This window comes from Rattus norvegicus, chromosome 15, assembly GCF_036323735.1.
Source record: "Rattus norvegicus strain BN/NHsdMcwi chromosome 15, GRCr8, whole genome shotgun sequence".
Taxonomy (NCBI): Eukaryota; Metazoa; Chordata; class Mammalia; order Rodentia; family Muridae; genus Rattus; species Rattus norvegicus.
The window spans coordinates 18,967,388-18,995,109 of NC_086033.1; the positions used below are offsets into that span (position 1 = coordinate 18,967,388).

General features: G+C 48.6%; 1 protein-coding gene and 1 long non-coding RNA gene across 11 annotated transcripts in view; one reads left to right on the forward strand and one right to left on the reverse strand.

The window, feature by feature from the left end:
• The first annotated feature begins 2,349 nt into the window (after window positions 1-2,349).
• The window catches only part of Fam3d (FAM3 metabolism regulating signaling molecule D), a 33,540-nt gene continuing 8,167 nt past the window's right edge, over window positions 2,350-27,722 (forward strand). For 2 of the 10 annotated variants that reach the window (XM_039093090.2, XM_039093094.2), the window contains exons 1-5: window positions 9,417-13,228; window positions 14,370-14,383; window positions 20,833-20,940; window positions 24,851-24,871; window positions 26,722-26,839. In XM_039093090.2, coding sequence (XP_038949018.1) covers window positions 13,227-13,228; window positions 14,370-14,383; window positions 20,833-20,940; window positions 24,851-24,871; window positions 26,722-26,839 — 263 coding nt within the window. In that variant the 5' untranslated portion in view covers window positions 9,417-13,226. The other 8 variants (XM_039093091.2, NM_001106027.1, XM_006251752.4 and 5 more) reach the window with 8 other exon arrangements.
• The window catches only part of LOC120096928 (uncharacterized), a 74,264-nt gene continuing 51,149 nt past the window's right edge, over window positions 4,608-27,722 (reverse strand). The window contains exons 4-6 of the long non-coding RNA XR_005493870.2: window positions 20,827-20,964; window positions 6,378-6,573; window positions 4,608-4,943 (exon numbers count right to left, since the gene is read on the reverse strand). This is a non-coding gene — a long non-coding RNA (uncharacterized LOC120096928). The remainder of the gene's footprint in view (window positions 4,944-6,377; window positions 6,574-20,826; window positions 20,965-27,722) is intronic.

The following is a 27,722-nucleotide window of genomic DNA, read 5'->3' on the forward strand; positions in this document are numbered from 1 at the left end:
TATCCGACTCATAAATGACAATATCGCTATGAAAATGCTTAGGGAGGGCCCTAAAACCATGCAACTCAACAGGGTCGCAGTTGGTAACCGGACCGGTCCTTGTCAATGCCAGTCGTGTGACCAGAACTCCTGCTTCATTTGTTACTTGCTGTCTTCACCTGGCACTGTCTGTGGCCCAGCCACCATTCTGGTGAGCACTGTCAGTATCCCGGGACTATGTGTGATGGCATCAAGAACCGGCTTTACGGTTGCAGGGACCCGCACATGCATTGCCTTGGCAATTGCCATTCGCTCCCAGAGTCCACTTCCCACCTCTCCCTGCGAGCCGTTACGTCACAGCCTAAATAAAAGGCAGATCCTTCCTGACCTTTGCCCCCTCTTTTCTCTCTTTTCTCCCTTTGTCTCCATCGCCCCTTTTGTCCTCCCCACCCCACCCCCACACCCCAAACCTCTCTCATGTGGAACTGTACTGGCCTGGTGTGGTCTGTACAGACTCCAGCTGCGATTGGAAGTCGCTTTCCGGTGCCACAGGATAGACAAGTGAAACCAGTGTTGGAGTCAGAAAACTGTACCTCAGAATGTGGCAGTCTGCCATGCTGGGCCAGAGCGAGCAGCCTTGGGAACTGGATCCCTTTGACCTTCATCCTGAAGGGCAGCACCTCACTGGTATTCCCCGTCTGAAACCTCTTCTCCTAAAGGAAATTACAACTACCTCAAACTCCTTGGGACTCTATCTCATAAGGGAATGATGAACCCTGGGAGAGGAGGCCGAAAGCCATCACTAAACCCAGCTTGGTTTCACGAGATTGCCTGGCAGACTATCCGTGTCTACAGGGAGGCCCCTCTTCACCTGGACCACCCAACCCCCACTCCCCTCTTCCCTATGAGAACAGAACATTACATTCTGCACCCTGCGAATTTTCAAACTGCGGCTAGCTCCAGTATGCATGTGCATGTTAATAAATGTTTTCTCTTGATAATCTGTCTTTTGTTAAAAGGGTGCCTGCCAGAACTTTTTATGATGGGCAGGAAAGAGATTGCCCCCCCCTTTTCTGCCCATACAATAGTAATATTTTCAGGATGTTGCAAATGCTACACACAAAATAAATTATGACCGTGCTTGTGTAGAATGACTCCATAGGTGCCCATGTCTTAATTCTGCCACCTGTAAATAGGTAGTGTTCCCAAGAAAGTCAAAGGTTAAATGTACTTATTCATCTGCTGATCTAAAGAGAGCCAGAATTTTTCAGACTACCCATGGGGGCTGGTACAATCCCAGGGGTAGACTTCAAGTTGGAAGAAGGAGCAGAGGGTGACTGAAGGGATGGGAGGAAGAAAGAATGCTCAGGGAGAGGCAACAGTGCTGGCTCTGGAGAAGGAAAGAAGTCCCTGGAGCTTCCAGAGTAAGCCCCTGCCTGCTGGCGCCTTGATCCTAGGTGAGCACTAGATACATGTTTGAAGCCACCAAGCTTGCAAGTCAGTTGTCACAGCACCTCCAAGGCTCTAACCCTAGAGAAATTGTGTCATCTGTCACCTCTTGCTAGAAGAGGTTCCTGAGGTCACTGAAGCCAGAGCTTCCTGCCTGCTAAACAGCTTGCCACCATTTTAAATGGTTTGCTTGTTTATCTGCTTTGGGGAAGGTGTCCCCACCTCCACCCCTATCCCTGACCCCCTGAGGTGTCTGGAGCAACAACATTCAGGACATAAACACATAGCTGGCCTGACTGTGCTGGCCTCAGATGCACCCTCACCCCGGCCCCCCAGGGACTGCTCCCTCCTCTTCCTTATCTTTTTTCCTTGACCTTTGTCCCAAAATACTCATCCCAAAGGGTCCCATATCCTCTTGGGGAGAAATTGGGAATAACAGATGGGGAAGTCCCAGCCCCACCTTGGCCCAAGTCTATAAGGACCTAAGGTCCTTCTGGACAGTAACACATCCTAAAGAGATCTATAAAGAATGTGAGTCTGCACTGTGACAAAGCCTAGGAATGCTAACTCCCTCCCAGTGAGCCTGGGTAGCATATATTCCTTTCACTGTGCTTTTCCCAGCTTCCTCCATCCACCTCTAGCTTTAACCTATAATTCATTGTGCCTCAGCCCAAACCCAGAGTCTTTCTCCCGTGCCACCTCCTCTCTCTGTTGACCCTCATTTTTAACCCAAGAACCCCTGTTCCCTGAGTGGGTTCAGTGCCCTCACCAGCCTGCCCATTCACTGACTCACTGTACCTATCTCACCCTCACTCAGACCTTGGCACTTGAGTGGCTTTTGTTTTATTATTTGATTTGGGGGAAGAGGGTCTCTCCGAAGATGTTCCCACCCGCTCCTAAGGATCACCTGGGTAGGCTAGCACTTCTGTACTGGAAGAAAACAAGCACAGCCCTACTCATGTCCCTGCCAGACTTCAGCCTCATTTCCTCTGCAGAGAGCTCTAGATTAAACTTCCTCCTTCCTGGTAAGGCTGATTAATGAGGCAGGGAGGGTTTATTGCAAATCTCTTCTGAGCAGGGCACAGCATGGGTAGGGCTGGGAGCAAGAAGCCCAAGACCCGGGCTGTCACTCCCTCGAGGCAGCTGCTTCTGAGAGCCACCAGCTAGGGAGGGCCACAACATCCCCACCCTCATCCCCAGAAGGCCGCTTTTCAGCAGCCAGGCCAGGGCAGCAGTAGGCTGGGTCAAGACTCAAGGCATCAGCAGCTGATTCATCACCCCTTCAACACGCAGGCAGTAAAGACTGAGCCTCAGGTATGTCTCTGCCAGAGGGGATGGGGCTTTACTTCTCTGTCCACAGTTTTGAACTAACGACAGAACAGGGAGATGGGAAAAGGAAAGGCAACATGCCTGAGAAAGAAAGCAAGAGAAGAAAAGGGGAACTACATAACTGAAGAGACTTCTGTGGCTGCAGTGAGGAGACAGGAGACTTCATCTGAGGGGATCAAGTCCAACTGACTGAGGGGGAAGGCTGGTTTATCACTCAGTGCAGGTCATGCTGTGATTGATTAGTTATGTCTGCTGTGGGTACAAAAATAGGATCTAAGGTTCGAAAGCCTGGGATTTGAAACTGCTCACTGTAGATGCTATCCCTGACCACGGGGAATCTCCACATGTATTAATTCACCCATGTATACGTGCTTTTAAACACACAGGATGATCTCTGGCCACAAATTTCATTTCTCTCTGAAAAGGCTGAGCTGAAATGCTAAGCCAATGGTCTTGAGAGACTTCCTGATGAGGTACTGACTATCCAGCTAGTTCCTCTCGCTAAGATCTGTTTTCCTCATCTGGGAAATGGGACTGAGGGGCTGAAGATCCTGGCTCAGTGTCAGCGCTCATCTCTTAGGCATCTGTGGGAGGAATCACTGAAACGTAGAGAACAGAGAACGGCACCAGCCGCTTCTAAACAGCCGCTTCTATGGGGACTTGGTTCTCATCAGGGGAGCTGGAGGCCAGAGAGACTTCATTCTCCCAGGCAGAATGGCTGCAGAGTTTGTCCCCTGGCACTATGCTACAATGCCCTGTGATACAGCTGTTTCTGGAGTGTTCCTACAGACAGGTCACTCACAGAATATTGATTGAGCACGTCCTGTGGAGCAAGTAAACACGCCATTGTTTTGGCCAGAAAGCAGAAAGCAACGTGTGTGTGTGTGTGTGTGTGTGTGTGTGTGTGTGTGTGTGTGTCTGTGTGTGTGTGTCTGTGTGTGGGGGGGTCATTATGGATGGCCTGAGAGTTAGGGACAACAGACTTCTCTCAGAAGGTTAAATCGCCTAAGGCAGTGTGGAATTAGGTGGGAAGACAAGGAGGTGGGTGGGAGGGACAACAGGGGCCCCGAAGACCAGAGGCGAGATGGGATGTGTCACAACCAGGTTCGGCCCAGCTGTAGGAGAGAGTTTGACGTTTCCAATTGCTCAATCTGTGTCTGCTGACCTTACACCTAGAGACTTGAGAGAGTCTTCTCTCTCTCATGCTTATCATTTACACAGCCTTTTCTGAGCTCATGCCCTGTCAGCCAGTGGCCCCAGTTGCTTACTGTATTCCCATAGGACTTTGGGGATCCACAGAGCTGTAGCCTAACCTGCTCACTGAGTCTGGCACTTTTTCCATGGTGGGGGATGTTTGAAGTCACTGCTCGGCAACCCTTCCTTAGGCTGAAGCAGCTACAGGTCCTAGGGTGAAAGCAGTCTGTCTAGTGGAGACTCTGACAGTCAGTAAGAGGGTGGTCCCTTGGGAAACACACTGAAACCTTCAATGGCCAATACCAATCCTTCGCTTTTGGAAGCTTTAGAAGGCAGGTAGGTGGGAAGTCTGAAGTTTCCTCCTCAGAAACCAGGCGAGAGATCCAAAGTCACTGAGAGAGAGCACGGGAGCTCCCGTGCCCTGAGCATTTGGATCACAGCTCTGCCTTTTGTTCAGCTGCATCTACTTGGGCCAGTTGTTTCATCTAAGCCTCCCTCTCCTCTCCTCTCCTCTCCTCTCCTCTCCTCTCCTCTCCTCTCCCTTTCCTCCCTCTCTCTCTCTCTCTTTCTTCTCTCTCTCTCTCTCTCTCTCTCTCTCTCTCTCTCTCTCTCTCTCTCTCTCTCCCCCCCCCCCCCAAGAATGGGTCATCTGTTTTACCATAGATAAAAGCAATCCATGTATTTATTCTATTTATTGTTGGGATTCATGTTTTGGTTTATTCCTTTTCAAAAGAGTAATGGGGACATTCACAAATTCCTGGAGGCTTGACTGGTGTGAATTAACCTAGTCAACAGTGTCCAGCACCGGCCACGGAGCTGGCAGGGAGCAGGAAAACTCACAGGTCGGTGCTCTTGTCAGGGTTCAGCACCTGTTGTACCCTAGGTACTGTGCAAGCCACCAGGCTTTTAGGAATGACAAACTGCTATCTCGGGAAGTTCACAGTCCATCAGAAGAGTCACAGAGAAGACGGCGAGTGAAGTAGGCAGTGACCCTACGAGAGATGTATTGTGTGGGTCAGTTTTCTGTCGGTGTGACAAAATACCCAAGAAAATCGACTTAGAAGAAAGGTGTTTTTTGCGTTCATGTTTTCATCCCATTGCTGTCTGTTGGATGAGGGTCCAAGGTTGGGCAGGGCGTGGCGGTGTGGAGCATGCAGTGAAGCAAGGCTGCTGGCTTCGAGGGGACGAGAAAGTGAAGTGAAAACATGGTGTAAGGGGTGGAGACATGATGAACCCTACGAGGTTCCATGAACGGTGCCTTTCAATTAGACTCCACCTCTTACAGTGTCTGCTACTTTCTTAGAGTTCATTAAGCTATGAACTCAAGAGATTAGTCCAGGCCTGAGGTTCGAACTCTCATGATTCAATCACTCCCAGAGGACCCACCTCTGAACACTACTGCATGGGACCCAAGCCTTCAGCACATGTCCTTCTGGAGGACATCTCATAACAAACCACGACAGATAGCTGCCAATTCCTCGGGATCAATACAGGCAGCGATCGAAGAATGACGGGTGACGCATGTGGTGGCTTAATTCCCTGCCCAGCGTGGCCCTGAGCACTTAAACCTTTCATGGCAGGGCTTAGTTCTGTTTACAGGAGAACTATTGAAGTCTAAAGAGAAAAGGTATCCTGCCACAGGTGGGAAGGCTGGGGACGGTAGCGACAGATATCCCAGAGGGGGAAGGCTTTCAAAGACTTCACAAAAATGGGAGACTTCACAAAGGAGGCTACATTCCACAGAGCATAGGGTCCCAAGCAAAAAGAAGTCGAGGCAGCACTGCAGAGTGAAGTGTGCTGACAGGAGCTAGAGTCCACACAGACAGCCTGCCTGCCCATGGACACCACGCCAAGGACTTAGATCTTTCATAGCTATTCTTCCAGTGAAGGTAGGGACAGCATGGTGGCTTTGGTAGGGAAGATGTTGGGAAGGAAGTTGATGCTGGAGACACCAGGAGCTGACCTGACTCTATTGGCCCTGTTGGGGATTATAATAACCAAACTCTGGAGGGGAGGAGACAGAGTAAGAGTTTAACTTGAAACTTTCCCAACTATGTAAAAGGGAAAACCTTTGTGGACTTGGGTAGGACTCGGGTGCCAATGAAGAAAAAAAAAATAAGACATACATTGGCATGGAGAATAGAGAAGTCTGGGGATGGCTGTGAGACTCCTAGGAGTCTGTCTCCAAGTTGCTTTATCCTCCTACAATCTGTCCACACAGGAGGGTTGTCCCTACAGGGGAGCAGAGAGGTCTTAACCCCTCTAGTTCCAGGCTGGGTGTGGTGGTACTCAAGTTATCACACAGCCTGTTGTGACTAGGAAATGAAGCCTGAGAGTCCAGGTAGCCCCACCCTTACTCAGACAGTACTCTGGTGACCTCAGCCAGACTTTCAACAAAGAGAGTTCTGGTGACTCAAACTGCTTACCTGAGGATGCCTGGTCCTTGAAGTTGCCCCTGCTCACTCAGCCAATTGAGGGCAAGGGAAGGGCTGTGTGAGCAGATGTCTTCACTCCTCTCCAGCTGCTCAGTGGAGATCTGGGCACTCCACTGCCCATTCACCGTTCAGAGAGTGTCTTGTTCTGGGATTACAGGGTCCTGGGGGAGGTGGGAGTGCATGTGGCCTTCCCAGAGATGAGGGAAGAGAGGCACGTCATTACCTACATTTGTCCCTTGCGGAACACATCCTCTGTACTGACTCGGGTGTCTGGGTGCATCCCTGTACTTAGTCCCCATTAGTTTAAGCATGACAATGGCATCTACAGACAGGAGAATAGAGGTCGAGAGATGGTTATGACGGAGATAACCATGGTGAAGCTCAAAGCAGGCCCCACCATGTCCCATACATTAACCACCCTGCATTACAGACTTCTAGCTCCCAAGCCACTTGAAGCTTTATGGGAGTGAATGAGACTAAAGCAGCCATTTTTACCGATGGCCTTCCCAGGCAGCAGAGGTAGGGGGAGGAGATACCGAGCAAAGAGCACCAGACCATGATTCCTGTCAGATATGCCGAGAGGAATTATCTCCAAAAAGCCATGTGAGGATACACAAAAAGCAGCTAGCCACCAAAGTGACCAGGTTCCCATGGATCTGCTTCCTGGAGAGACTAGCCTGCCAGTCAGGAGAAGGTGAAGACAGAACCTTAGAAGCTTCCCTTCATTCCAAACCTATTTCCAGTCTCCATCACCTAAGCGGAGCCAAACCTCAGCTCACGGAGCTCCCAGGCTCACGTGTGCTCTCAGCTGACAGAACTACACATAGAACAAACTGGCTAACTGGGTTCCACAGGCAGGCAGCCCAACAGCTTTCATAAGGCTTTCCTGGAGCACACCCATGTCCACATCCACACCCACATCCACATCCACATCCACGTCCACATCCACACCCACACCTACATTCACACCCACAGTCACATCCACACCCACATCCACACCCACATCCACATCCACATCCACAGTCACATCCACATCCACATCCACATCCACATCCACACCCACATCCACACCCACGTCCACATCCACATCCACATCCACAGTCACATCCACATCCACATCCACATCCACATCCACATCCACATCCACACCCACATTCACACCCACAGTCACATCCACACCCACAGTCACATCCACAGTCACATCCACACCCACAGTCACATCCACACCCACATCCACACCCACATTCACACCCACAGTCACACCCACACCCACATCCACATCCACACCCACATCCACACCCACGTCCACATCCACACCCACGTCCACATTCACACCCACAATCACATCCACGTCCACGACCACGTCCACGTCCACCCACCTGTCTGCAGTTTCCACCCTGCTCATGCAGCAAGGCTGAGCTATCATCTCTGGGGACAAATACCCTGCTTTCCTAGTCCAATCTACAAGAGCTGATGAAGCATGGGGCTTCTAGAAGGGCATAGTGGCTCCTGCCTGTAATCCCAGCCCTCCAGAGGGTGAGGCAGGAGGACTGTAAGACCAGTCTAGGCTGTGTATAAGGTTTGAGGCCAATCTGGGACCCTGCCTTAAGTTTGCAGAAGAAAAAGTGGCCTCTTAGGACATATGACCTCATCTGAAATCTTTTCTTGCTCTGATTCTTAGCTATACCACATGAATACTCTGTGACTCAGTTTCCCCAGAATCATCGCTGATCTGCTACAGGATTAGATCTGTTCAAATAATTCAAAGTTGCACAATACCTAGAACAGAGTATTTGACATCTCATCCTGGGAAATGCCCCAGGCACTAGGAGAGTAAAATCTCTTCAATAAACAGGGGCTGGAGAGATGGCTCAGTACACATCGGACAACCTCCTGTGACTCCAGCTCCGAGGGATCTGACACTCTTCAGGCCTCCCCAGGCATTCTCACACACAAGCACATCCACACAGAGACACATAATGCCTTATCTGTGGATTCTATTCCTGGGATAAAGCATCCCAGTCAAAAGCAACTTGGGAAGGAAAGGGTGTGTTTCATCTCATAACTCAGATCGTATCCCATCACTGAGGGAAGTCAGGGCAAGAACTCAAGCAGGGCAGGAACCTGAAGGCCAGAACTAAAGCAAGGCCCATAGGGTTGTGCTGCTTGCTGGCTTGCTTTCCCATGGTCTTCCCAGTCTGCCCGAGGGTAACATCACCCACAATCGACTGGGACTTTTTATATCAATCACTAATTAAGAAAAGGCCCCCATAGGCTTGCCTACAAGCCAACCTTATGGACACATTTTCTGAACCAAGGTTCCCTCTTCTAGGCTTGTGTCAATTTGATAGAAACCAACCACTACCTACATATTAAAAAGGAAAAAAATACAATACTGAAGACAAGATATTATGGAAATAAACTATTTCCTTCTTAAATGTCACTAAAACAAAGTTTTCTCACTAGCAACCTTACTATTTATGAATCTATTCACTGTATTGTCTCCCTCTGTATTGGTGACATCATCAATATGTCTTGTAGATACCAGGGCTTTAGGGGAAGGAATATCCAGGGATGAGTGGTAACCTCACACAGGCTAGAAAATGAGGGAACAGACCACTGGACCTGGGCAGATCCTCCCACAGTCTCTGGTTCCTGTGGTTGCAGGACTCTTAGCATGTGTTCCACAGGCCCTTAGAGTTTTAATTTTTTACTCTTAATCATGTCTCTGTCTTCTCCCCACTGAGCTGTGTCCCACACACCCTCTCACTGCCCTCTTGGTACTTTCACCTCCCAAAGTGTGGGCTCCAACTGTGCTTCTGCCCTTGGGGTATTCAGGCGGGCGTCATTTTGACCTGAAGGAAGGGAATGAGTGGGTTTGCTGGATGTGTGGGGTTGGGTGAGTGCAGCGTGTTCAGTGTGTGTGTGTGTGTGTGTGTGTGTGTGTGTGTGTGTGTGTGTGTGTGTGTGTGTGTGAAACAGCTCTTCTAGACATTATTCAGTGAAACACCTTGCTCAGATGATATTCAGTAAAACAGCAGCTCTCTTTATTGGGGGTGGTGGGTAACAAGGACTTTATAAACCTGGAGGAGTGGACAGGGTTTCGAAGACAGCCATTGCCTGCGGCTGTGGTGCTGGGAGTGCTTTATTTGAATGAAGAGGAATTCTGGGTGCTTAAACCGGTAAACTGGCCAAGAGGCTAACTGACTTCCCCAAGAAGTGAGGATGGATTGACTTTAGGGCTATACATCCTAGAGCTTGCAGGCCAAGAACAGGGAGGGAGGGCTCTTTGCTCCTGATCTCAAGATGAGACTTTCGTCTCAAGATGAGAGTTTTCTGGGTTCTGGATGCTTGCTCCAGGCTCATTCTCCTGGGTTGCACCTCACCCCCCACACCCCCCCCCACCAAAGTCTCCACCCTTAGTGATGAACACCCCACCCTGCCCCCCAGCAGTGATGGACAACAAGTAGATTGGTGATCTGCAGCCTTCAGTGATGACACTTAGTCTGTGAAATGTCTAAGAATGATGTGGAAATAAACAGGGCTTAAATTTTCAGAAGCTAGGTGGATTCTAAGGTCCAGGTGTGTCCGCTGGGCAGATCTAGCTTGAAGAAAAAATTATACAAAACAAAAAGGAAGGAGCTGTTTCAATGCAGGGAAAAGGCCAGTGTCTTTGTTCTCTGTACACCCACACCACACACATCTAGTGCCCATATCCAGACGTAAGTATAAATGCTGTCTAGAGTGGCTGCAGGCATCAGGGAAGCTGGCCAAATGTTCAGTTCAAGTATTTTAATGGAGGGGGTCCTTGTGATGGCAGGGAAGGTCCAAGAGTCTGAATTTAGCAGATGAAGCTTCCACTTCACTAGAGATGCTGGTGAGAGGCTCTGACCGCCCCTCTTTGACAGTCTGTCCCCGGCCTAGGGAGAATGGCTCCTTTCACTGGCTACCTTGCCTCTGGGCAGGTCATGGTTGAGCTGAAAGTCACAGAGAGCTCCAGGGAACAGGTAGAAACAGACATTCTGGATCCCCCAGGGCCTTTATCAAATGCCGCAGTGGAGAATGGAGTGGGTAGCGGGTAGAACTCCGTGTCAAGCTATGTCTGGCGTGCTCAACGTCCCACACCTAATGACTAACACTGTGGAAGGAAGAAAAGTCAAGGAGATGTCACGGGTCACAGGCAGAGATGTCGTGGTGACACTGTGATTCCACGGAAAGACTGAACATCCCTAGGGGGATGATACCAAGGGGAGCATAAAGGGGGAATGGGAGAGCTGAGCCCTGTAAGCAAAATGGCGGGTGATCGCAAACCCACAGCCCTTCTAGAAAGGGTGGCCTGCTGCCTGCCCCCTTCCACCACATGTAGATAGCATTCCCTTTTTCAAAGGCAGAATTAAGAGTCCTGAGCAACATTACAAGCAGCAACCCCAGGTCTGCCTGACCCCCAGACACCACATCTTTCTCAGTGTAGCACATCCGTCACTGTTTAATTCAGCGATGACCAGCCCTTCACACACAGCTGCTCAGCCCCCTCAGGCAGGTCATGACCCCAGTGGGAAAGGATTCACGGAACTGGCCGCACTGACCCAGACTTAACAGAAGCATCTCCTGGGAGAGATCTCAGCTAGTGTCTCCTAGCCTCCATATCAGTAAAGCATCTGATTGGTCTAGTTTGGGCATCACAAAGAACACCAAGAAGGCTGGTTTGTAAGCTTAGGGGAACGTGAGGAATGTTCCTCTATCCAGGACCATATGCACATCTTTAACCTTGACTTCCAGAACCAGGAAGGCCTCCCAGAGAAAGTGTTTTTCACCGGGAGTCCTACAGATTAAGATTGCTCTGCGGACAGACCCTCAGTGTGCAGACAAAGATCCAGGGTCCTCCAGAGTGTAGCTTGCCACAGTCATTCCCTTGGGCCTAGTGCTCAGCCTGCCTCCACACTGATAAGCTTCAGGAATAAAATCCAGTTTGCTGTGTGACCTTAGCAATGACTTGGCCTCTCTGAAGGTCCATCTCCTTCTCCACGTAGTGGCTCAGTCATCCTACCCTTCCAGGACTGTGCCGGATTCAACTCATCCCATCCCTGAACATTTGTTGAACACTTCTCAGTGCTCATGTAGTCCTGGACCTGCAGGACATAGGCCTGTTGGGGAGAAGAAAGTGTCAGAGCCTCTAAACTGATCTGAGGACAGAAATCATCAGTGAGTAGGGGAGGGACAGGTCAAGGACAGGGAGGGCTTGAGTGGCTCTCTGGTCTAGGAGGGAGAGCATAGCTCACAGCAGGTGGGGGCCTCCTCACAACCCTCCCTTTATTCCTTCTCCCACACTCTCCTTACCTGTTGTTAAAATGCTAAAACTGGGTGAGCAATGGCCCGCAGTCATAACAACGCCCTAGGCCACAAGGCCTGGCTGCCATCTAGAACAGGGAGACCTCTCCCCTGAAACTTTGCAACCTGAATGACCGGTTGTGGCAAGGAAACTTTTCTCACATATTGATGGCTGCAGAGAACTCTCCCTCCCCCCATGTCACTTGCTCCTGGTGCCTTTTTCCTCCCCACAACAACCCTCCCCCAACCTCAAGTAGCCCTAGGCTCTGGCCCCACAGCACCCACTCAGCCTCGGAGGTGAGCACATGGGGACTCTGGAGGCCAGGGATCTCCTTGGGTGTCAGGTGGGCAGCCAGGGTCTCAAGCAGGTGGGATTTTAGCCTGGAGAACCCATGACCAAGGCAACTGTGTGCTGCTCCCCACCCCAACCCTGAAACCAGATTCTGCCAAGCTTGGCGATCCAGCCAGACTGTGTGCCCTGGCCCTCTCTCCTCCTCTAAATGCTGCCTGATTCTTAGGTGTCTGAGTATCCACCAAGACTCCTTGCATCTCCATCTCCTCCAAACCTTCTACCCCTCACCCTCCACCTCTGCTTCTCTTTCATTGTTAATTTTTCCTTCCTTAGCCCTGGGTCAGCTCCATTTCTTGGAAAACTCTGTTCTGTCCATGTCTGTCCTATCCCAGCTCTGCCCTTCTATCCCGCCTGTCCCCACATGTACACAGTGGTGGAGGGGGAGGCACAGAATGCCCTCCAGGTCTCATCTGGGAGCCCCTGAACCACAAGTCACGTTCAAAGGACCCCGTTGTATTACAATACATATTTTGTATCTGGGGAAAAAAAAGTCATTTGAATCTCAGAGATGTTTAAAGGTCTGTAAGAGCTTTCTTGAGGGGAGAGATGGGTGGAAGGGGCAGACACACAACAAGGTAACAGCTCAGATTCCTGACTCTGGAGCCCCTGCAGAAGGTTGTAGTAATAGGTCTTCCCACCGGAGGGTTCCGTAGCTGTTACCACTGTTTAAATGTGAAGGGCAGATTCTGCCTCTGTTCTTCCACACAGACAGAGGGAAGCCAGCCGTGCTTGGCCTGATGCAGTTAGGGCCCTTGTGGGTGTGTAGTACTGTCTCCTGCCTTACTGAGTCCTTGGCAGTTGGACACTGGGGACTGTTGAGAGGGTGTCTGTTAAGATAGATTCTTGGGAAGAAAAAAATTCTAGAGGGGAGGAGAGGAGGGGAAGAAAACCACTACAGATCAAAAAAGGTCACTTGCCCCAGGCTCCGCCCAGCCCTCCCCTCTCCTAATCACAAGCGGACCTCCAGGAGACTTTCAAAGTTGCCACATTACTGGCAACTGCTCAGCTCCTCAGGGCAAAACAGAAGGTTTAAAAAAGGATGACCCAGACCCCGCCCAGGACACAAGAAAGGAGAAAACTCTGGTTTAAGCTGGCCTCTGAAACAAAGGACAAGAAGTCAACAACCCCTGAGGAGAATGCTGGGGACCCTGTAGCCACAGATGTGCGTCCAAATGTGTCCTCTTGCTTCTACATGCTGAATGACTGTGGGCTTAACCATGGAAAGTTGTCCTTACTGATCCCTGAAAAGAGTTGTTCATAAGGCACCTGGCAGGAGCTTGCCTGCGGGACGCCAGACCTGCCTACTCAGGTCTCCCTCCACACATCAGCAAAAGCATTTACTGATGCTCTGAGTGGCTGACAGGTGGACAGTCAGGCAGGAGTGGGGAAGAGATGGAGAAAGAGAGAGAGAGGCAGGAAGAGAGAGAGGGGAGAAGCATGATATGCTTTGTAAAGCACCACTATAGTGCAGTGGGAGGGGGTGCCTCAGTGGGCCCATGATGAGGCATCCCTCCCCCTGAGGTACCAGCCATCCAATAGGTCTAGTATAGAATAGAGTTTATTTGGGGCACGAGAAGGGGGGTTAAAAAGGGAGTAGAAGCAGAGGAAGCAGAGAGCGGGGAGGCAAGAAAGAAAGAAAGAAAGAAAGAAAGAAAGAAAGAAAGAAAGAAAGAAAGAAAGAAAGAAAGAAAGAAAGAAAGAAAGAAAGAAAGAAAGAAAGAAGAGAGAGAGAAAGGAGAGAGAGAGAGAAAGAAAGAAAGAAAGAAAGAAAGAAAGAAAGAAAGAGGAAGGGAGAGGGAGAGGGGGGAGGAAGAGAGGGAGAAAAGGCCAGGCTGGGAATGCATGGAGAGAGGGGGGAGAGGAAGGAGAGAGAGAGCAAGAAAAGGGTCAGAAAGAGAGAAGGTTCAGAGAGAGCAAAGGGAGACTTATAAAAGCAGTCCTTTTTGTAGCAAGCCAGGCCTATCCTGGCTGTTGCTAGGTAACTGTTGGGCGGAGCCTAAAAGGAATGCTGCCCTGTTTAACAAAGGGAATGAAGGTAAATCTACTCTTTGAAAATGCACCTTCCTCTACTTGCTAGTCTCTGCAGTCACTAGGTGAAATACAGGAGCTCTCAAGATGTTGAGGTAGAAGGGACAAAAGCTGTTCCCCTGCTCACAGGCCAGGTAAGAGGAACCCGGGCCAAAGGATGCCAGTCTCAGTTCCAGCATCCTCTCTGATCTTCAGACCCCAGAGGTCACTTTGTTATTGGTTTTTCCTCTCTCCACAGGTTAAGGCTGACCCCAAGCCATTCTTCACTCCGACAGGATGAGAGTGGCAGGTACGAGGGATCTGCAGCTTCTTGGGGTGGGGGCTCTAAAATTTGCTTTGGGCTCACTTTGCTATCATCAGTGTCTACCCATCCCAGCCTCAGAGGTGGCTCAGTATCTCCTGTCAAAGGCCCCAGCAAGAACTCCAGGAGGACATCATGCAAGGGAACATGGTAGAATGGAGAAAAAGACCCTATCCCTATTGTGTGTCCAACCTTTGAATACAGTGACATAACTTTATCATCTACGAAGTCCACACTTTATAGCCACTAATAAGTTATTATAAATAACCACATGAATAAAGCTCTGTGTGTGCGCATGTGCGCATGTGTGTGCACTTACATGCATAGAGGTCAGAGGTAATGTCAGTTTTCTTCTCAATCTCTCTTTTTTGAGACAAGGTCTCTCAATGAACTTGGAATTCCCTAGATATGAAACCTCTGGGACATGCTTGTCTCTGCCCATCTAGTCTAGTGCTAGAGTTACAGCTAGAGATCCCTGGACTTACTCTGACATGTATGCTGGGGACCTGAGCTTAGGCCTTCATGCCTGTGAAGCCAGTTCTTTTCCGGCTAAGCCATCTCTCCATTCATTAAAAAAAAAAAAGAACTTTGAATGTCTTTTTACTTTTATGATTTTTGTGATTTTTCTTTTTTGTGTTGGATCACATTTGTAACTATCCTAGGCTGCCTGTGTCCCATAGGTCATAGTTTGGATATACCCACAGGCTGGGGGAGCTGAACAACTGCTGTCTCCTGTGGCCCCATATGCCTAGAATCCCAGCTTAGAAGAAATGCCATATACCAACCTCAAGGATGGCTTTTCAGGGTCCTCACATAACAGGGAGCATGGTGACACAAAGGCCTTCAGGGCACACCCTCAGAGTGGACCCCTTCCTACAGGCATTTTTGAAATGCAGAATGCCTGCAATATACACACCCCATTTATATCCCAAGCAATGAGGAGAGGGCATGGCGCCTGACTGGGAGTCAGCTTACTTTCCTGGATTCTAATCACACCTCCCAAGCAGTCATGGGAAGGCAGCTTCCTCTTCAAGCCTCGGTTTCCTCATCAATGAAAGAATACATTACCAAGCACAAAGCATTAGTAGATGAAGTGAGAGAATCCATTTTAAAGCTGTCAGCATAGTACTTGGCACAGAATGGGTGCTGCCAAGTGTGGACTGCTGCCGGAGGAGAATTCCACTTTGCACCAGAAGACAAGGAGTATTCCCTAAACCAAGTGAGGTCATGTGGTTACACTTTCTGGTCCTTGCAAGGCAAGACTCTTGGTGCTCTTCCCATGGGTGGGAATGCCCCCAGTGTAGAAGCCAGAGTCACTTCTGCCTGTAAGGGGAGGCTGTACAGCTGTGTCCTGCTCTGAAAACGCTGAATAAGTCCACTGGATGGTTATTCGTGGTGGTTTTGAGCTGATTAAAATTATAGAGGACAATCCTTCCAGTTTCCATCTGCACCTGGAGCTGACCCTGTGCCACAGCTCTCTGGACCCAGATCCCACCAGGAAAGAGCAGGTCTCCCAGGGGTGTTGACACACAGGCCTTCAGGAGGGTCAAGCCACTGTCAGAGCCAGCAAGACCAGCTAACACCAGAGATAAGCAGATGACGAGAGGCAGGAGAAAGAACTTAAGCAACAGAAACCAAGAACACTTGGCATCATCAGAACTCAGCTCTTCCACCACAGCAAGTCCTAGACACCCCAACACATCAGAAAAGCAAGATTCTGATTGAAAAATCACATCTCATGATGACGTTAGAGGACTTTAAGAAGGACATAAATAACTCCCTTAAAGAAATGCAGGACAACACAGTTAAACAGGTAGAAGCCCTTAAAGGGGAAGCACAAAAATCCCTTGAAGAGTTACAGGAAGCACCTCACAGTACCCTCTCCAAAACTGACCATATAATTTGGTCACAAAACAGACCAAAACAGATAAAAGAAGATTGAAATAATTCCATGCATCCTATCAGATCACCATGGACTAAGGCTGGTCTTCAATATCAACAAAAAGGACAGAAAACCCACATACACATGGGAGCTAAACAATGCTTTACTCAATGATAACTTGGTCAAGGAAGAAATAAACAAATTAAAGACTTTTTAGAATTTAATGAAAAGGAAGGCACAACATATGAAAACTTATGGGACACAATAAAAGCAACATTAAGAGGAAAACTCATAGCTCTGAGTGCCTGCAAAAAGAAACTGGAAAGAAAATACACTAACAGCTTAACAACATACCTGAAAGCTCTAGAACAAAAAGAAGCAAATACACCCAAGAGGAGTAGACAGCAGGAAATAATCACGCTCATGGCTGAAATGAACCAAGTAGAAACAAAAAGAACTATACAAAGAATCAACAAACCCAGAAACTGGTTCTTTGAGAAAAATCAACAAGATAGATAAACCCTTAGCCAGACTAACCAGAGGTCACAGAGAGTGTATCGAAATTAACAAAATCAGAAATGAAAAGGAACACAACAGAAACTGAGGAAATTCAAAAAAATCAGATCCTACTACAAAAGCCTATACTCAACAAAACTGAAAACCCTGGATGAAATGGACAATTTTCTAGACAGATATTAAGTACCAAAGTTAAACCAGGATCATATAAACCATCTAAACAGTCCCATAACTCCTAAAGCAATAGAAGCAGTCCTTCAGAAGGACACCCTTCACAATAATCACAAATAATATAAAATACCTCGGTGTGACTCTAACAAAGCAAGTGAAAGATCTGTGTGACAAGAACTTCAAGTCTCTGAAGAATGAAATTGAAGAAGATCTCAGAAAATGGAAAGTTGTCCCATGTTCATGGATTGGCAGGATTAATATAGTAAAAATGGCCATCTTGCTGAAAGCAATCTACAGATTCTATGCAATCCCCATCAAAATACCAATCCAATTCTTCAAAGAGTTAGAACAATTTGCTAATTCACTTGAAATAAAAAACCCAGGATAGCAAAAACTATTCTCGACAATAAAAGAACTTCTGGGAGAATCAGCATCCCTGACCTTAAGCAGTATTACAGAGCAATAGTCATAAAAGCTGTATGGTATTGGTACAGAGACAGGCAGGTAGATCAGTGGAATAGAATTAAAGACCCAGAAATGAACCCACACACCTATGGTCACTTGATCTTTCACAAAGATATAAAGGAGCTAAAACCATCCAGTGGAATAAAGACAGCATTTTCAACAAGTGGTGCTGGTTCAACTGGAGGTCAGCATGTAGAAGAATGCAAATTAATCCATTCTTATTCCCTTGTACAAAGCTCAAACGGATTAAGGACATCCACATAAAACAAGATACACTGAAACTAATAGAAGAGAAAGTGGGGAAGAGCCTCAAACACATGGGCACAGGGAAAATTTCCTGAACAAAACACCTATGGCTTATGCTCTAAGATCAAGAATCGACAAATGGGACCTCATAAAATTGCAAAGCTTCTGTAAGGCAAAGGACACTGTCATCAGCACAAAACAGCAACCAACAGGTTGGGAAAAGATCTTTACCAATCCTACATCTGATAGAGGGCTAATATCCAAAATATACAAAGAAATCAAGAAGTTAGACTCCAGAACATCACATAACCCTATTAAAAATGGGGTACAGAGCTAAGCAGAACATTCTTAACTGAGAAGCAGTGAATGGATGAGAAGCACCTAAAGAAATGTTCAACATCTTTAGTCATAAGGGAAATGCAAATCAAAACAACCCTGAGATTTCACCTCACACCAGTGAGAATGGCTAAGATCAAAAACTCAGGTGACAGCAGATGCTGGTGAGGATGTGGAGAAAGAGGAACACTCCTCCACTGTTGGTGGGATTGCAGACTGGTACAACCACTCTGGAAATCAGTCTGGCAGTTCCTCAGGAAAATTGGACATTGAACTGCCTGAGGATCCAGCTATACCTCTCTTGGGCATATACCCAAAAGATGCTCCAACATATAACAAAGACACGTGCTCTACTATGTTCATAGCAGCCTTATTTATAATAGCCAGAAGCTGGAAAGAACCCAGATGTCCTTCAACAGAGGAATGGATACAGAAAATGTGGTATATCTACACAATGGTGTACTACTCAGCTACTAAAAACAAAGACTCCATGAAATTTTTAGGCAAATGGATGGAACTAGAAAATGCCATCCTGAGTGAGGTGACCCAATCACAAAAGAACACACATGGTATGCACTCACTTGTCACGCCCACCTCGGCCGGCAAGGAAGACGCAACACGGTTGGATTCTTCTCAACAGCCTTTACTGCAGGACACCTTCATTGTTGACACGGGGACGCAAGCAGCAAAAGTGCTCGCCTTATATACACAAGAATATGTTAATATTCTTTCAGGGATTGGCGGGGCACGAGTCACCCCACTGTCATCCCAGCTACTTGTCCTCCAGAGATTGGCGCGGGCATGAACACTATTAGCATAGTACCCGCCCAGCCAGACTGACATCAGGTGCAAAACCCCGCGCATGCGCAGTACTGTTGTTCACCACTGGAGGGCGCCGGATCACCTCATTATCATACAGCTGCCCTGACGAGGGGACAAGCCTGCGCATGTCGGCGCCATCTTTACTTCGCCATGCCACGCACTACACTCACTGATAAATGGATATTAACCCAAAAGCTCGGAATATCCAAGATATAATTCACAGACCACATGAAGCTCAAGAAGAAGGAAGACCAAAGTGTGGATGCTTTAGTCCTTCTTAGATGGAGAACAAAAATACTCACAGGAGGAAATATGGAGACAAAGAGTGGAGCAGAGATTGAAAGAAAGGTCATCCAGAGACTGCCCCACCTGGGGGATCCCTCCCACACAGAGATAACAAAATGAGACAATATCGTGGATGCCAAGAAGTGCATGCTGACAGGAGCCTAATATAGCTGTCTCCTGAGAGGCTCTGCCAGAGCCTGACAAATACAGAGGCGGATGCTTGCAACCAACTATTGAACTGAGAACAGGGTCCCCAATGGAGGAGTTAGAGAAAGGACTGAAGGAGCTGAAGGGGTTTGCAACCCCATAAAAAGAACAACCAGATTCTCCCCCACCCCCAGAGCTCCCAGGGACTAAACCACCATCCCAAGAGTACACAGGGATGGACCTATGGCTCCAGTCGCATATGTAGCAGAGGAACAGCCTTATCGGGCATAAATGGAGGAGCAAACCTTGGTCCTGTCAAGGCTCGATGCCCCAGTGTAGGGGAATGTCAGTGCGGGGAGGCTGGAGGGAATGGGTGGTTGGGGAGGGGAGCACCCTCATAGAAGCAGGGGGAGATAGCAGGTTTCTGGAGGGGAAACTGAGAAAGGGGATAACATTTGAAATGTAAATTAAAAAAAATCCAATAAAAGAAAAAAAATCTGCAAAAGTGCAAAGACATGAAAAAATATGGAGGACATCCCTAGGTCCTACTACTATGATGGTAATACCAAAAATGTAGGCCATCCATCTACCCATCCATCCATCTTCCCATCCATCATCTACCCATTCATTCATTCATCCATCTACCCATCCATCCATCCATCCATCTACCCATCCATCCATCTACCCATCCATCCATCTACCCATTGATCCATCCATCTTCCCATCCATCATCTACCCATTCATTCATTCATCCATCTACCCATCCATCATCTACCCATTCATCCATCCATCTACCCATCCACCATCTACCCATTGATCTATCCATCTACCCATCCATCCATCTATCTAACCATTCATCCATCCCTCCATCTACCCACTCATCCATTCTTGTAATCATTTCCTACCCATCCACCATCCCATGCATACATACATACACACACACATACTTACATATATACATAGCTCTGTTTTTCTTTCATTCATCAAATGCATATTAATACATGCTCTGTAGATAAAATAAAACCCTTGCCTTCAAAAACATCCTGTTCCAGGAAGTAGAGTCAGTTAACAGCCAAGTAGTGTGATGATAGTAATTGAATAAATATTGGATGATTTGAGAGAGGCTAAATGAGGAGAGGTTGCAGCTGGAACTATGGAGGCCAGAGGCACCAGCAATAGGCGTAATCATGTCTACTCTTTAGGACTAACTGGCTTTAGCTGTGAGAGTGTGAATTCTTGCACACAGTACAGACTCCAGGTTATATCCCTGAGAATTCTCTCTGGGCAGCTAACTGGAGCCCAAGGAGGAGCATTTTGAACTCATTCACAATGGCAGTTTGGGAAGTGTTCACAACATCTGATCTCTGATCTCACTGATCCCAGCATGGACCCTTATGTGGTCTCAGCCCAGTCTCATGTTCTAGACATGATCTGTACCCATAACCAAGCCTCCTCCCATTGTGTTGGAATTTGGTAAGAACTCACCCATGAACTTTCTACATGGCCCTGCACCTCAGCCTCCTGTTGGGATATGACACATGCTCTAACAGAATTTCCCTACCTGCAGGTCTGATTCGTGTTGTGGCTTTCATTTTCACCGTGGTTACCATGTGGATCTTCCTCCGCAGCTATACCAACTTCAACAGGAAAACCATCCGTCTGCCACGCTGGCTGGGTGAGTGGGGCTCGTGGCCATCATCTGCAGAGCAGGGATTGGGGTGCTGAGGACCTCTCTCCTGAGGTGACCCAGGAGGCAGCCAGAAGTGGTGAGCTGTGCACTGGCATTGTGGGACACGGCATAAGATTCCTGGACTGCCAGGAAGCTATGGGGATCACAGAATTGGTCTAAGGCCCTTATCCAAGGCAGGACAGAAGGAAGGAAAGAAGGAAGCGAAGGAGAAACGATGTTGTCTGAGTTGCGAGTGAAGAAGTAATGCTATCTGAGTTGTCAGTGGCTTCTCCTGCCTGTTGTTCCCTCTGCTTCAAACCTTCTCTGAGCAGGGCCTACATGTCTGCTTGCTCTATTTCCCTGCTCAAGTATTACCACCTCAAAGGCCTCCCTGGCCTCCCAACTTCAGCTGCCGTCTATTCTCCCCATTCAGCCTCTTCCAGATCATCCTGTTTGTCTCCAAATCCCAGCATCATGTTATCTGCTTTCCTAGTTACTGCCTGACTCTACCTCCTAGAATGTAACTTTCCTGATGGCAAGGTTTTGTGCATAGGCCAGTGCCAAAAAGTATTGGATGGGTGGATGGATGGATGGGTGGATGAATGGATGGATGGATGGATGGATGGGTGGGTGGATGGATGATAGATAGACAGATGATGCATGGATGGACGGATGGATGGATGGATGGATGGTTAGTTGGTTGGATATATTTGAGGATGGGTAGATAAATGGAAAGATGAAATGAAAGAATGAATGAATTAGTGAATGAACAGATATATTAGAGTGGATGGATAGATGGATGGATGGATATATTAGAGTGGATGGATGGACAGATGAATAGGGTGGATGTGTGAGTGAATGGATACATATGTGAATGGATGAGTGGGTGAATAGATAGATGGTGGACAGACAGGAGGATGGGCAGATCAATAAGTGAGTGGATAGATGAAGAGAATGACAGGTAGGTAGGTGGATGAATCGGTAAGTAAATAGAAGAACTGATGAATGAATAGCAAGGAGCTAAGTAGGTAGGTAGATAAGTGAATGGATGAGTGGCTGGGTAAATAAATGAATGGATAAACAGGTGGATGGACAAGCTCTTAATGTTTTACTTACACAGTCTCATTTAAGCTGAAAACACCCTCAGAGAGTAGTCCTTAATGTGGTTGTAAAATAGAATCAAGCATGACTTGTGGCATGGTTGGACCATGCATGTTTTGAGACAATAGATAGTCAAGGCAACTTTTAAAACTAACCCAAGTTCTCCCTTAGAGATGTCAGCACAGGGATGAGAGTCTGGGTATGTACATTTAAATCCTTTCAAGAGAGAAGGGAAGGGGTGTGTGTGTCCTGGGATCTATCTTCCCAGGAGACTGAGAACCACAGAGCTCAACAGAATCTGCAAGGACCAAGATGGCTCCCAACTTACCATGACAGAAAGAAACCAGAAACCGCATCTTTAACCCAACTTCATAGTGGAAGGCTTGATAGACTTTATGCCGTCTATCTGCCTCATATCAGCTGAGGCAGAGAGTCCGCATTGGGATTTCATTATATAGACACCTGGTGGTTGCCATGCCCCTGATCCAGAGGTGAATTTCACCGCCTGCTGGCCTCAAGGAGATGTGATCCAGAGCAGTACAGGAAGGTCAAGGTGTCTTATACAGGACAGAGCCACATTCTGAATATAACAGGCAACTGCTGCAGAGAGCCTACCCAGAACTATCTCTCAAAGCTCAGTTACCTAAGAGTTGGCAGACCAATAACTCCAGGCCACAAGCATGAGGGCTCTAGTTTTGTGTAAGGTTACAGGGACCCCCATATAAGAAACAGGTTGCCCCTCTTTGTGGTCAAGAGAAGCAAACAGACTTAGCTACAATGTTCAAAAGGACAGCAGTGCACTTCCCTAACCCAGAGTCTCCAGAAATGCAGGTGTATGTCCAGAAGGAAAGACAGACAGAAAAACCCACCAGCAGCCCAGACTCGCCAGTCAACTTCCCCTCATTTCACAGGCTTTTGCCCTGGGGACACACACCCTATTTTATGATTTCACTGTGCTGATGTTAAACCCTATATAGTACCGCAGCACAAATGTATGCTTACCATGACTATACAGAAAGATGATAATAATAATTGGCTCTCTTGGTGACTCAGTTGGGCTTATTTTATGCACTCAATACCTTGCGACTCTGCTGGAGAAGAAAGCTACTAATTATCCCAAGAGAGTGAGGACAAACTTAGGCTGAGAGAAGTTATGGGCTTTTCTAGGCCATCAAGGCCCAGGGCACAGAGGTTAGGAACTCCTACCTTACCTGACAACCCAGACAGGTGAGACAGGATCAGTATCAGTATGACAGCACCTCTGGGACCTTGTAACTGAGAAGTCAGGTGTGGCTGGTTTCAGGGATACCGAAAGCTCTCGTAGGGCTTGCTACGGCTACTGTTTTTGTTCTGTTTTGGTTTGGTTCGTTTTCAAAACAGTCCCATGCAGCCCATTGGCCTCAAACTGACTATGTACCAGAGAAGAACACTGAACTTCTGATCGTCCTGCCTCTGCCCCCTGAGTGTTGTAATCACAGTTGGGCACAATTGGGCCTAGCTTATTGGGTGCCAGAAGTTGAACTCAGGTCTTTGTGCACGCTAGGCAAGCACTCTGCTAACTGAGCAAAGTCCCCAGTCTACTACTAGTTGCTGCTTTCCCTCACCAGGGTAGAAGCTCCACACAGGGTCAGCTTCACTCTAGGACACGTGATGGCTGCCAACTGTCCAGATGCCAACATTATAACTGAAAGGATCTCTCTCTCTCTCTCTCTCTCTCTCTCTCTCTCTCTCTCTCTCTCCCTCCCTCCCTCCCTCCCTTCCTCCCTCCCTTCCTTTCTCTCTCTGTCTCTCCTCTCTCTCTCTCCCCTCTCCCTCTCTCCTCTCCCTCTCTCCCCTCCCTCTCTCTCCTCTCTCCTCTCCCTCTTCTCTCTCTCCTCTCTCTCTCCCCCTCTCTCTCCCCCTCTCTTTTCTCTCTTCCATCCCTCTCTCCCCCCCTCTCTCTCCCTCTCCCCCCTCTCCTCTCTCTCCTCTCTCTCTCTCTCTCTCACACACACACACACACACACTCACACACACACACACACACACACACACACACACACACACGCACATACACACACGCAGGCCAAGGGAATACATTAACTCAGAGTAGGGCTGTTTCCAGAGGACTGTAGTATTGGGTTGGCTCAGCCTTGGTCATTTGCTGTGCCCAGGGCCCAGAAAAGGCACGCTCCTTCCCTGACATTTTTGCATCCACTGAAGGAACCTGTTCTCTAGGACTTAGAGCAATATGGTGAATACCTGCTCTAGAAACCTGTAAACAACTAGGACAGAGTAAGACAATATGCCAGGCAGTGAACCATGATCCCTCGGGCCTAGCACAGACAGGCATTCCAGGAAGAGACAGCCAGGGACCAGCACCGCAATTCTTTTCTTCACTGAGGCCCCCAAGATCTCACCGGGTCCTCTCAACAGCCCAGTGAGCATTGTCCTGATGCCTTTCTATGTGTCGTTAAGTAAACTGAGTCCAGGGGGTTAGGACTCAAACTCCAGGTTTCTCACTGCATAGCACAGCTTGATTTTAAACACGAATAATGTGTCTGTGCATATACATGTTTATGTATATGTGTGTTGAGTACGCATGCATGTGCCTTGCGTGGGTGTATATGTGCATGTATTATATGAATGTATATGCATGTGCACATATTTATGAGTGGGTGGCAGCAACAAGTGAGAAAAGCTCCCACATGTATGGGGACGCCAAATTTATGCCAGTGGAAGCATATCAAATTCTGTTCCCACTACCCGGCCCCCTCCCTGATCCTGCAGGAGGACGAGGTACCTTTTCACTAACTAGATTCTTTCTCTCAAACAGGCATGCCCCCCAAGGAGACCCGTGAGTATCATCCCCACCCCAGCCCCTCATCTGCCCTCAGGCAGGATGTCCCGGGGTCTCTGTTCCCATTGCTGCAGGCCCCAGAGAAATACAGGTGTCCGGGGTCTTCCCAGCCCACTCTCCTGTGACAGTGGCAGTGTGACAGTGGCAATTCCAGAAGCAGGGTCTGGGCAGTCCCTCTCAGCCTTTCAGACTACTGGGGATTCTCAGAAGGGAACTCTTTCCCTTCTGCAGTTCCTTCTGGGTAGTCTAGATCCATGAGACACCTTATCTCTCCTCTCTAAACGTCTCACCCTGTTATAAGTCAAAATTGAAAGAGGGCTCCAGCAAGAACCAGGGCTCCAGAGAGTCAAAGAAGATGGAGGAAGAGAGCCAGATGCTCCTGGTGTTAACTCAGGCAGAGCCAGATGCTGCATCCCGTTCTCATAGGTATCTCGTATAAAGCTACCACACCCCATGTAGGTTCCGGGAGTATTTCCTTTCTATGGCTGGGGAAACCAGCTTGGAGAAGTGAGATCTCCTGGCTAAGGCCAAACAGTTGTAGTGGCAAGTTGAGAGTCAATCACCCTCACCCTGCTAGTCCAGAGCTTTTTACGTAAGGCCTCCCAGCCAGGTCCCTCATCCCCTAACCCCACATGGACTCCAGAGAGCTGAGCCCTCAGGGTTAGGATTTTACTGACCAAGAAGACGTGGGAGCCCAATGCACACAGCATGGCAGAGAGCAGACTACAGGAATGAACATAAACTTACACTTTATACTCTTGCCCTCATCCCTCTGAAGCCTCCTCAGTCCAGTTATGAACCAGACACAGAGTTAAGACCTCTTGCAGATACCATGTGCTGGGAGAATAAAAAACTCAAGCATGTGCACTACTTCCTACCCTTCCTGCTTTCTGATCCCAGGGCAGACATTGCTAATCAATTCCCACATCCCCACTCTCCAAGCCCATAGCCATCTTCAGGAGTTTTTTTCGTTAGGTCTTTCACTGTAGGTCCAAACTGAATTTAAGAGAAAACCTGCTAGTCTATTCTGATCAAAACCAACTCCCTGATTTGATAATTAGCAAAGATAATTGGAGACACTTCTAGCAAAATGATTGGTGGAAGAGCAGTTCATAGTTCCTGATGACACAACACACACACACACACACACACACACACACACACACACACACACACACACACAGTGCTCATGACAGTACACCAGCTTCAGGCCCAGAGCAATGGCACCAGGGTCCCTGGAGGGATGGGGTCCAGGAGTTTGGAAGAGTTATGGAGACAGCCCTTTCAGCCACAATCCAGGAAGCAGATCCTAGCTCCCTGTGGCTAAGATCTCCCAATGGGCGTCATTTCCCTTCATCCAGCAGCCTGGTGGTAAAGGCTGGATGGTCAGAAAATCAATTCCAGAAAAGCCTGCTTAAGCCGGTCTGTTGACATCAAGCTTGTCAGACTTAGTGGCAGTTGATCAAGCTCTGGGAACTCCAGCTGTGGTCTTGGCGCGCGGGGGGGGGGGGGGGGGGGGGGGCCTAGAATATTCTCCACCAGTGAAAGCCAGGGAGACCCTCTGCTTGCTATTCATCTCATCCTTCCCAGTCCAAAGCCAAGCCAAACCAAAAGGTTCAGTGCTCACCCAGCAAAGAGGGACCAAACACCCACAAATGCCCAGGTACAGGGTCCACCAGGGTGAGCCAGCAAGGCTCTGCAGGACCAGCCTCTCTTAGGAAGCCACCGAATTAAATCTGGGGTAGCTACACCCTCAGCCAGAGTCCTGCACAGAAATGAACAAAACCCCAAGCCCAGTCCCCTCCCCCAGATGCTGCCCCTGTGAGAATGCTGTGTTCCCTTCCCAGACACCCCCAAGTTCAAGTGTGGGCTCAGCAAGAGCTGCCTGAACAACTTCTTCGCATTTAAAATCAGCAGTGGAGCTGCCAACGTAGTGGGTCCCTCCATGTGCTTTGAAGATGAAATGTAAGTACCCAGGATGGCTGTGTTTCTTTGTTTGCATTCCATCCATTTATTCAATCATCCATCCACCTGCCTGGAGATCCCAGCTTCAGGGCAGGCGCGGGAGGAAACCCCTGCCTTCCCCAGGCTGTCTTTGACACCAGTTCTATGTGTCCCAACCACACCTTGGTTAAGTTGCCCATCCCTTCCCGGCACAGGTGGTTGGGCTGTTATTGTCCCCATCGTAAAAGAAAGCAAAGTGATGCTCAGACAGGGCCACCTAGCAAGCAGAAGGAAGGTCCGCCCCCCAGACAAGCTCTGGCGAAAGGGATGCCGTGCGGGGAAAACCGTTTACCAATTCCCAGCCTAGGAAGTCACACTTATCTGCCTCGGAAAACAGGATGACAGAAAAATGAGAGTAGATCGGTGTTTCCACCAGGAGGCTGAACCTGAGTACAGCTTGGGCAAAACAGGAACTGTACTCTGTCTGCGTACGTAGTTCAAATGCCAGAGGTTCCCAGCTTGAGGATGAGCAGGATCCAGCAGTTCACACGGCACCATCAGGCCTTCCTCTCCCAGCATCCTTAGCTCTGTTTTCTTTTGCTGGCTGCTCCCCCCTCCCCCCACTGAAGATGGGACTTCTCTGTGGATGGGGGCGGCGGCCACAGCTCAGACATATTAGCACTGCTTTGCACATCCCCAGGGCCAGAGGGATCCTAAGAGTGTATCTCGTTGCTGCCTTGGGACCCAGTCCTGGACTAATCCCCATAGCCAAACAGCTGCCCCAGAAACCACAGCCTGAGAGCAGGAACGTACTCCGTGGTCCTGAGGAGTGGCAGAGCACAGCGTGTGGATGCTGGTGGGCTGTTGCGAACCCAGCTGAGCTCCACACACATAGCTGGTTGGC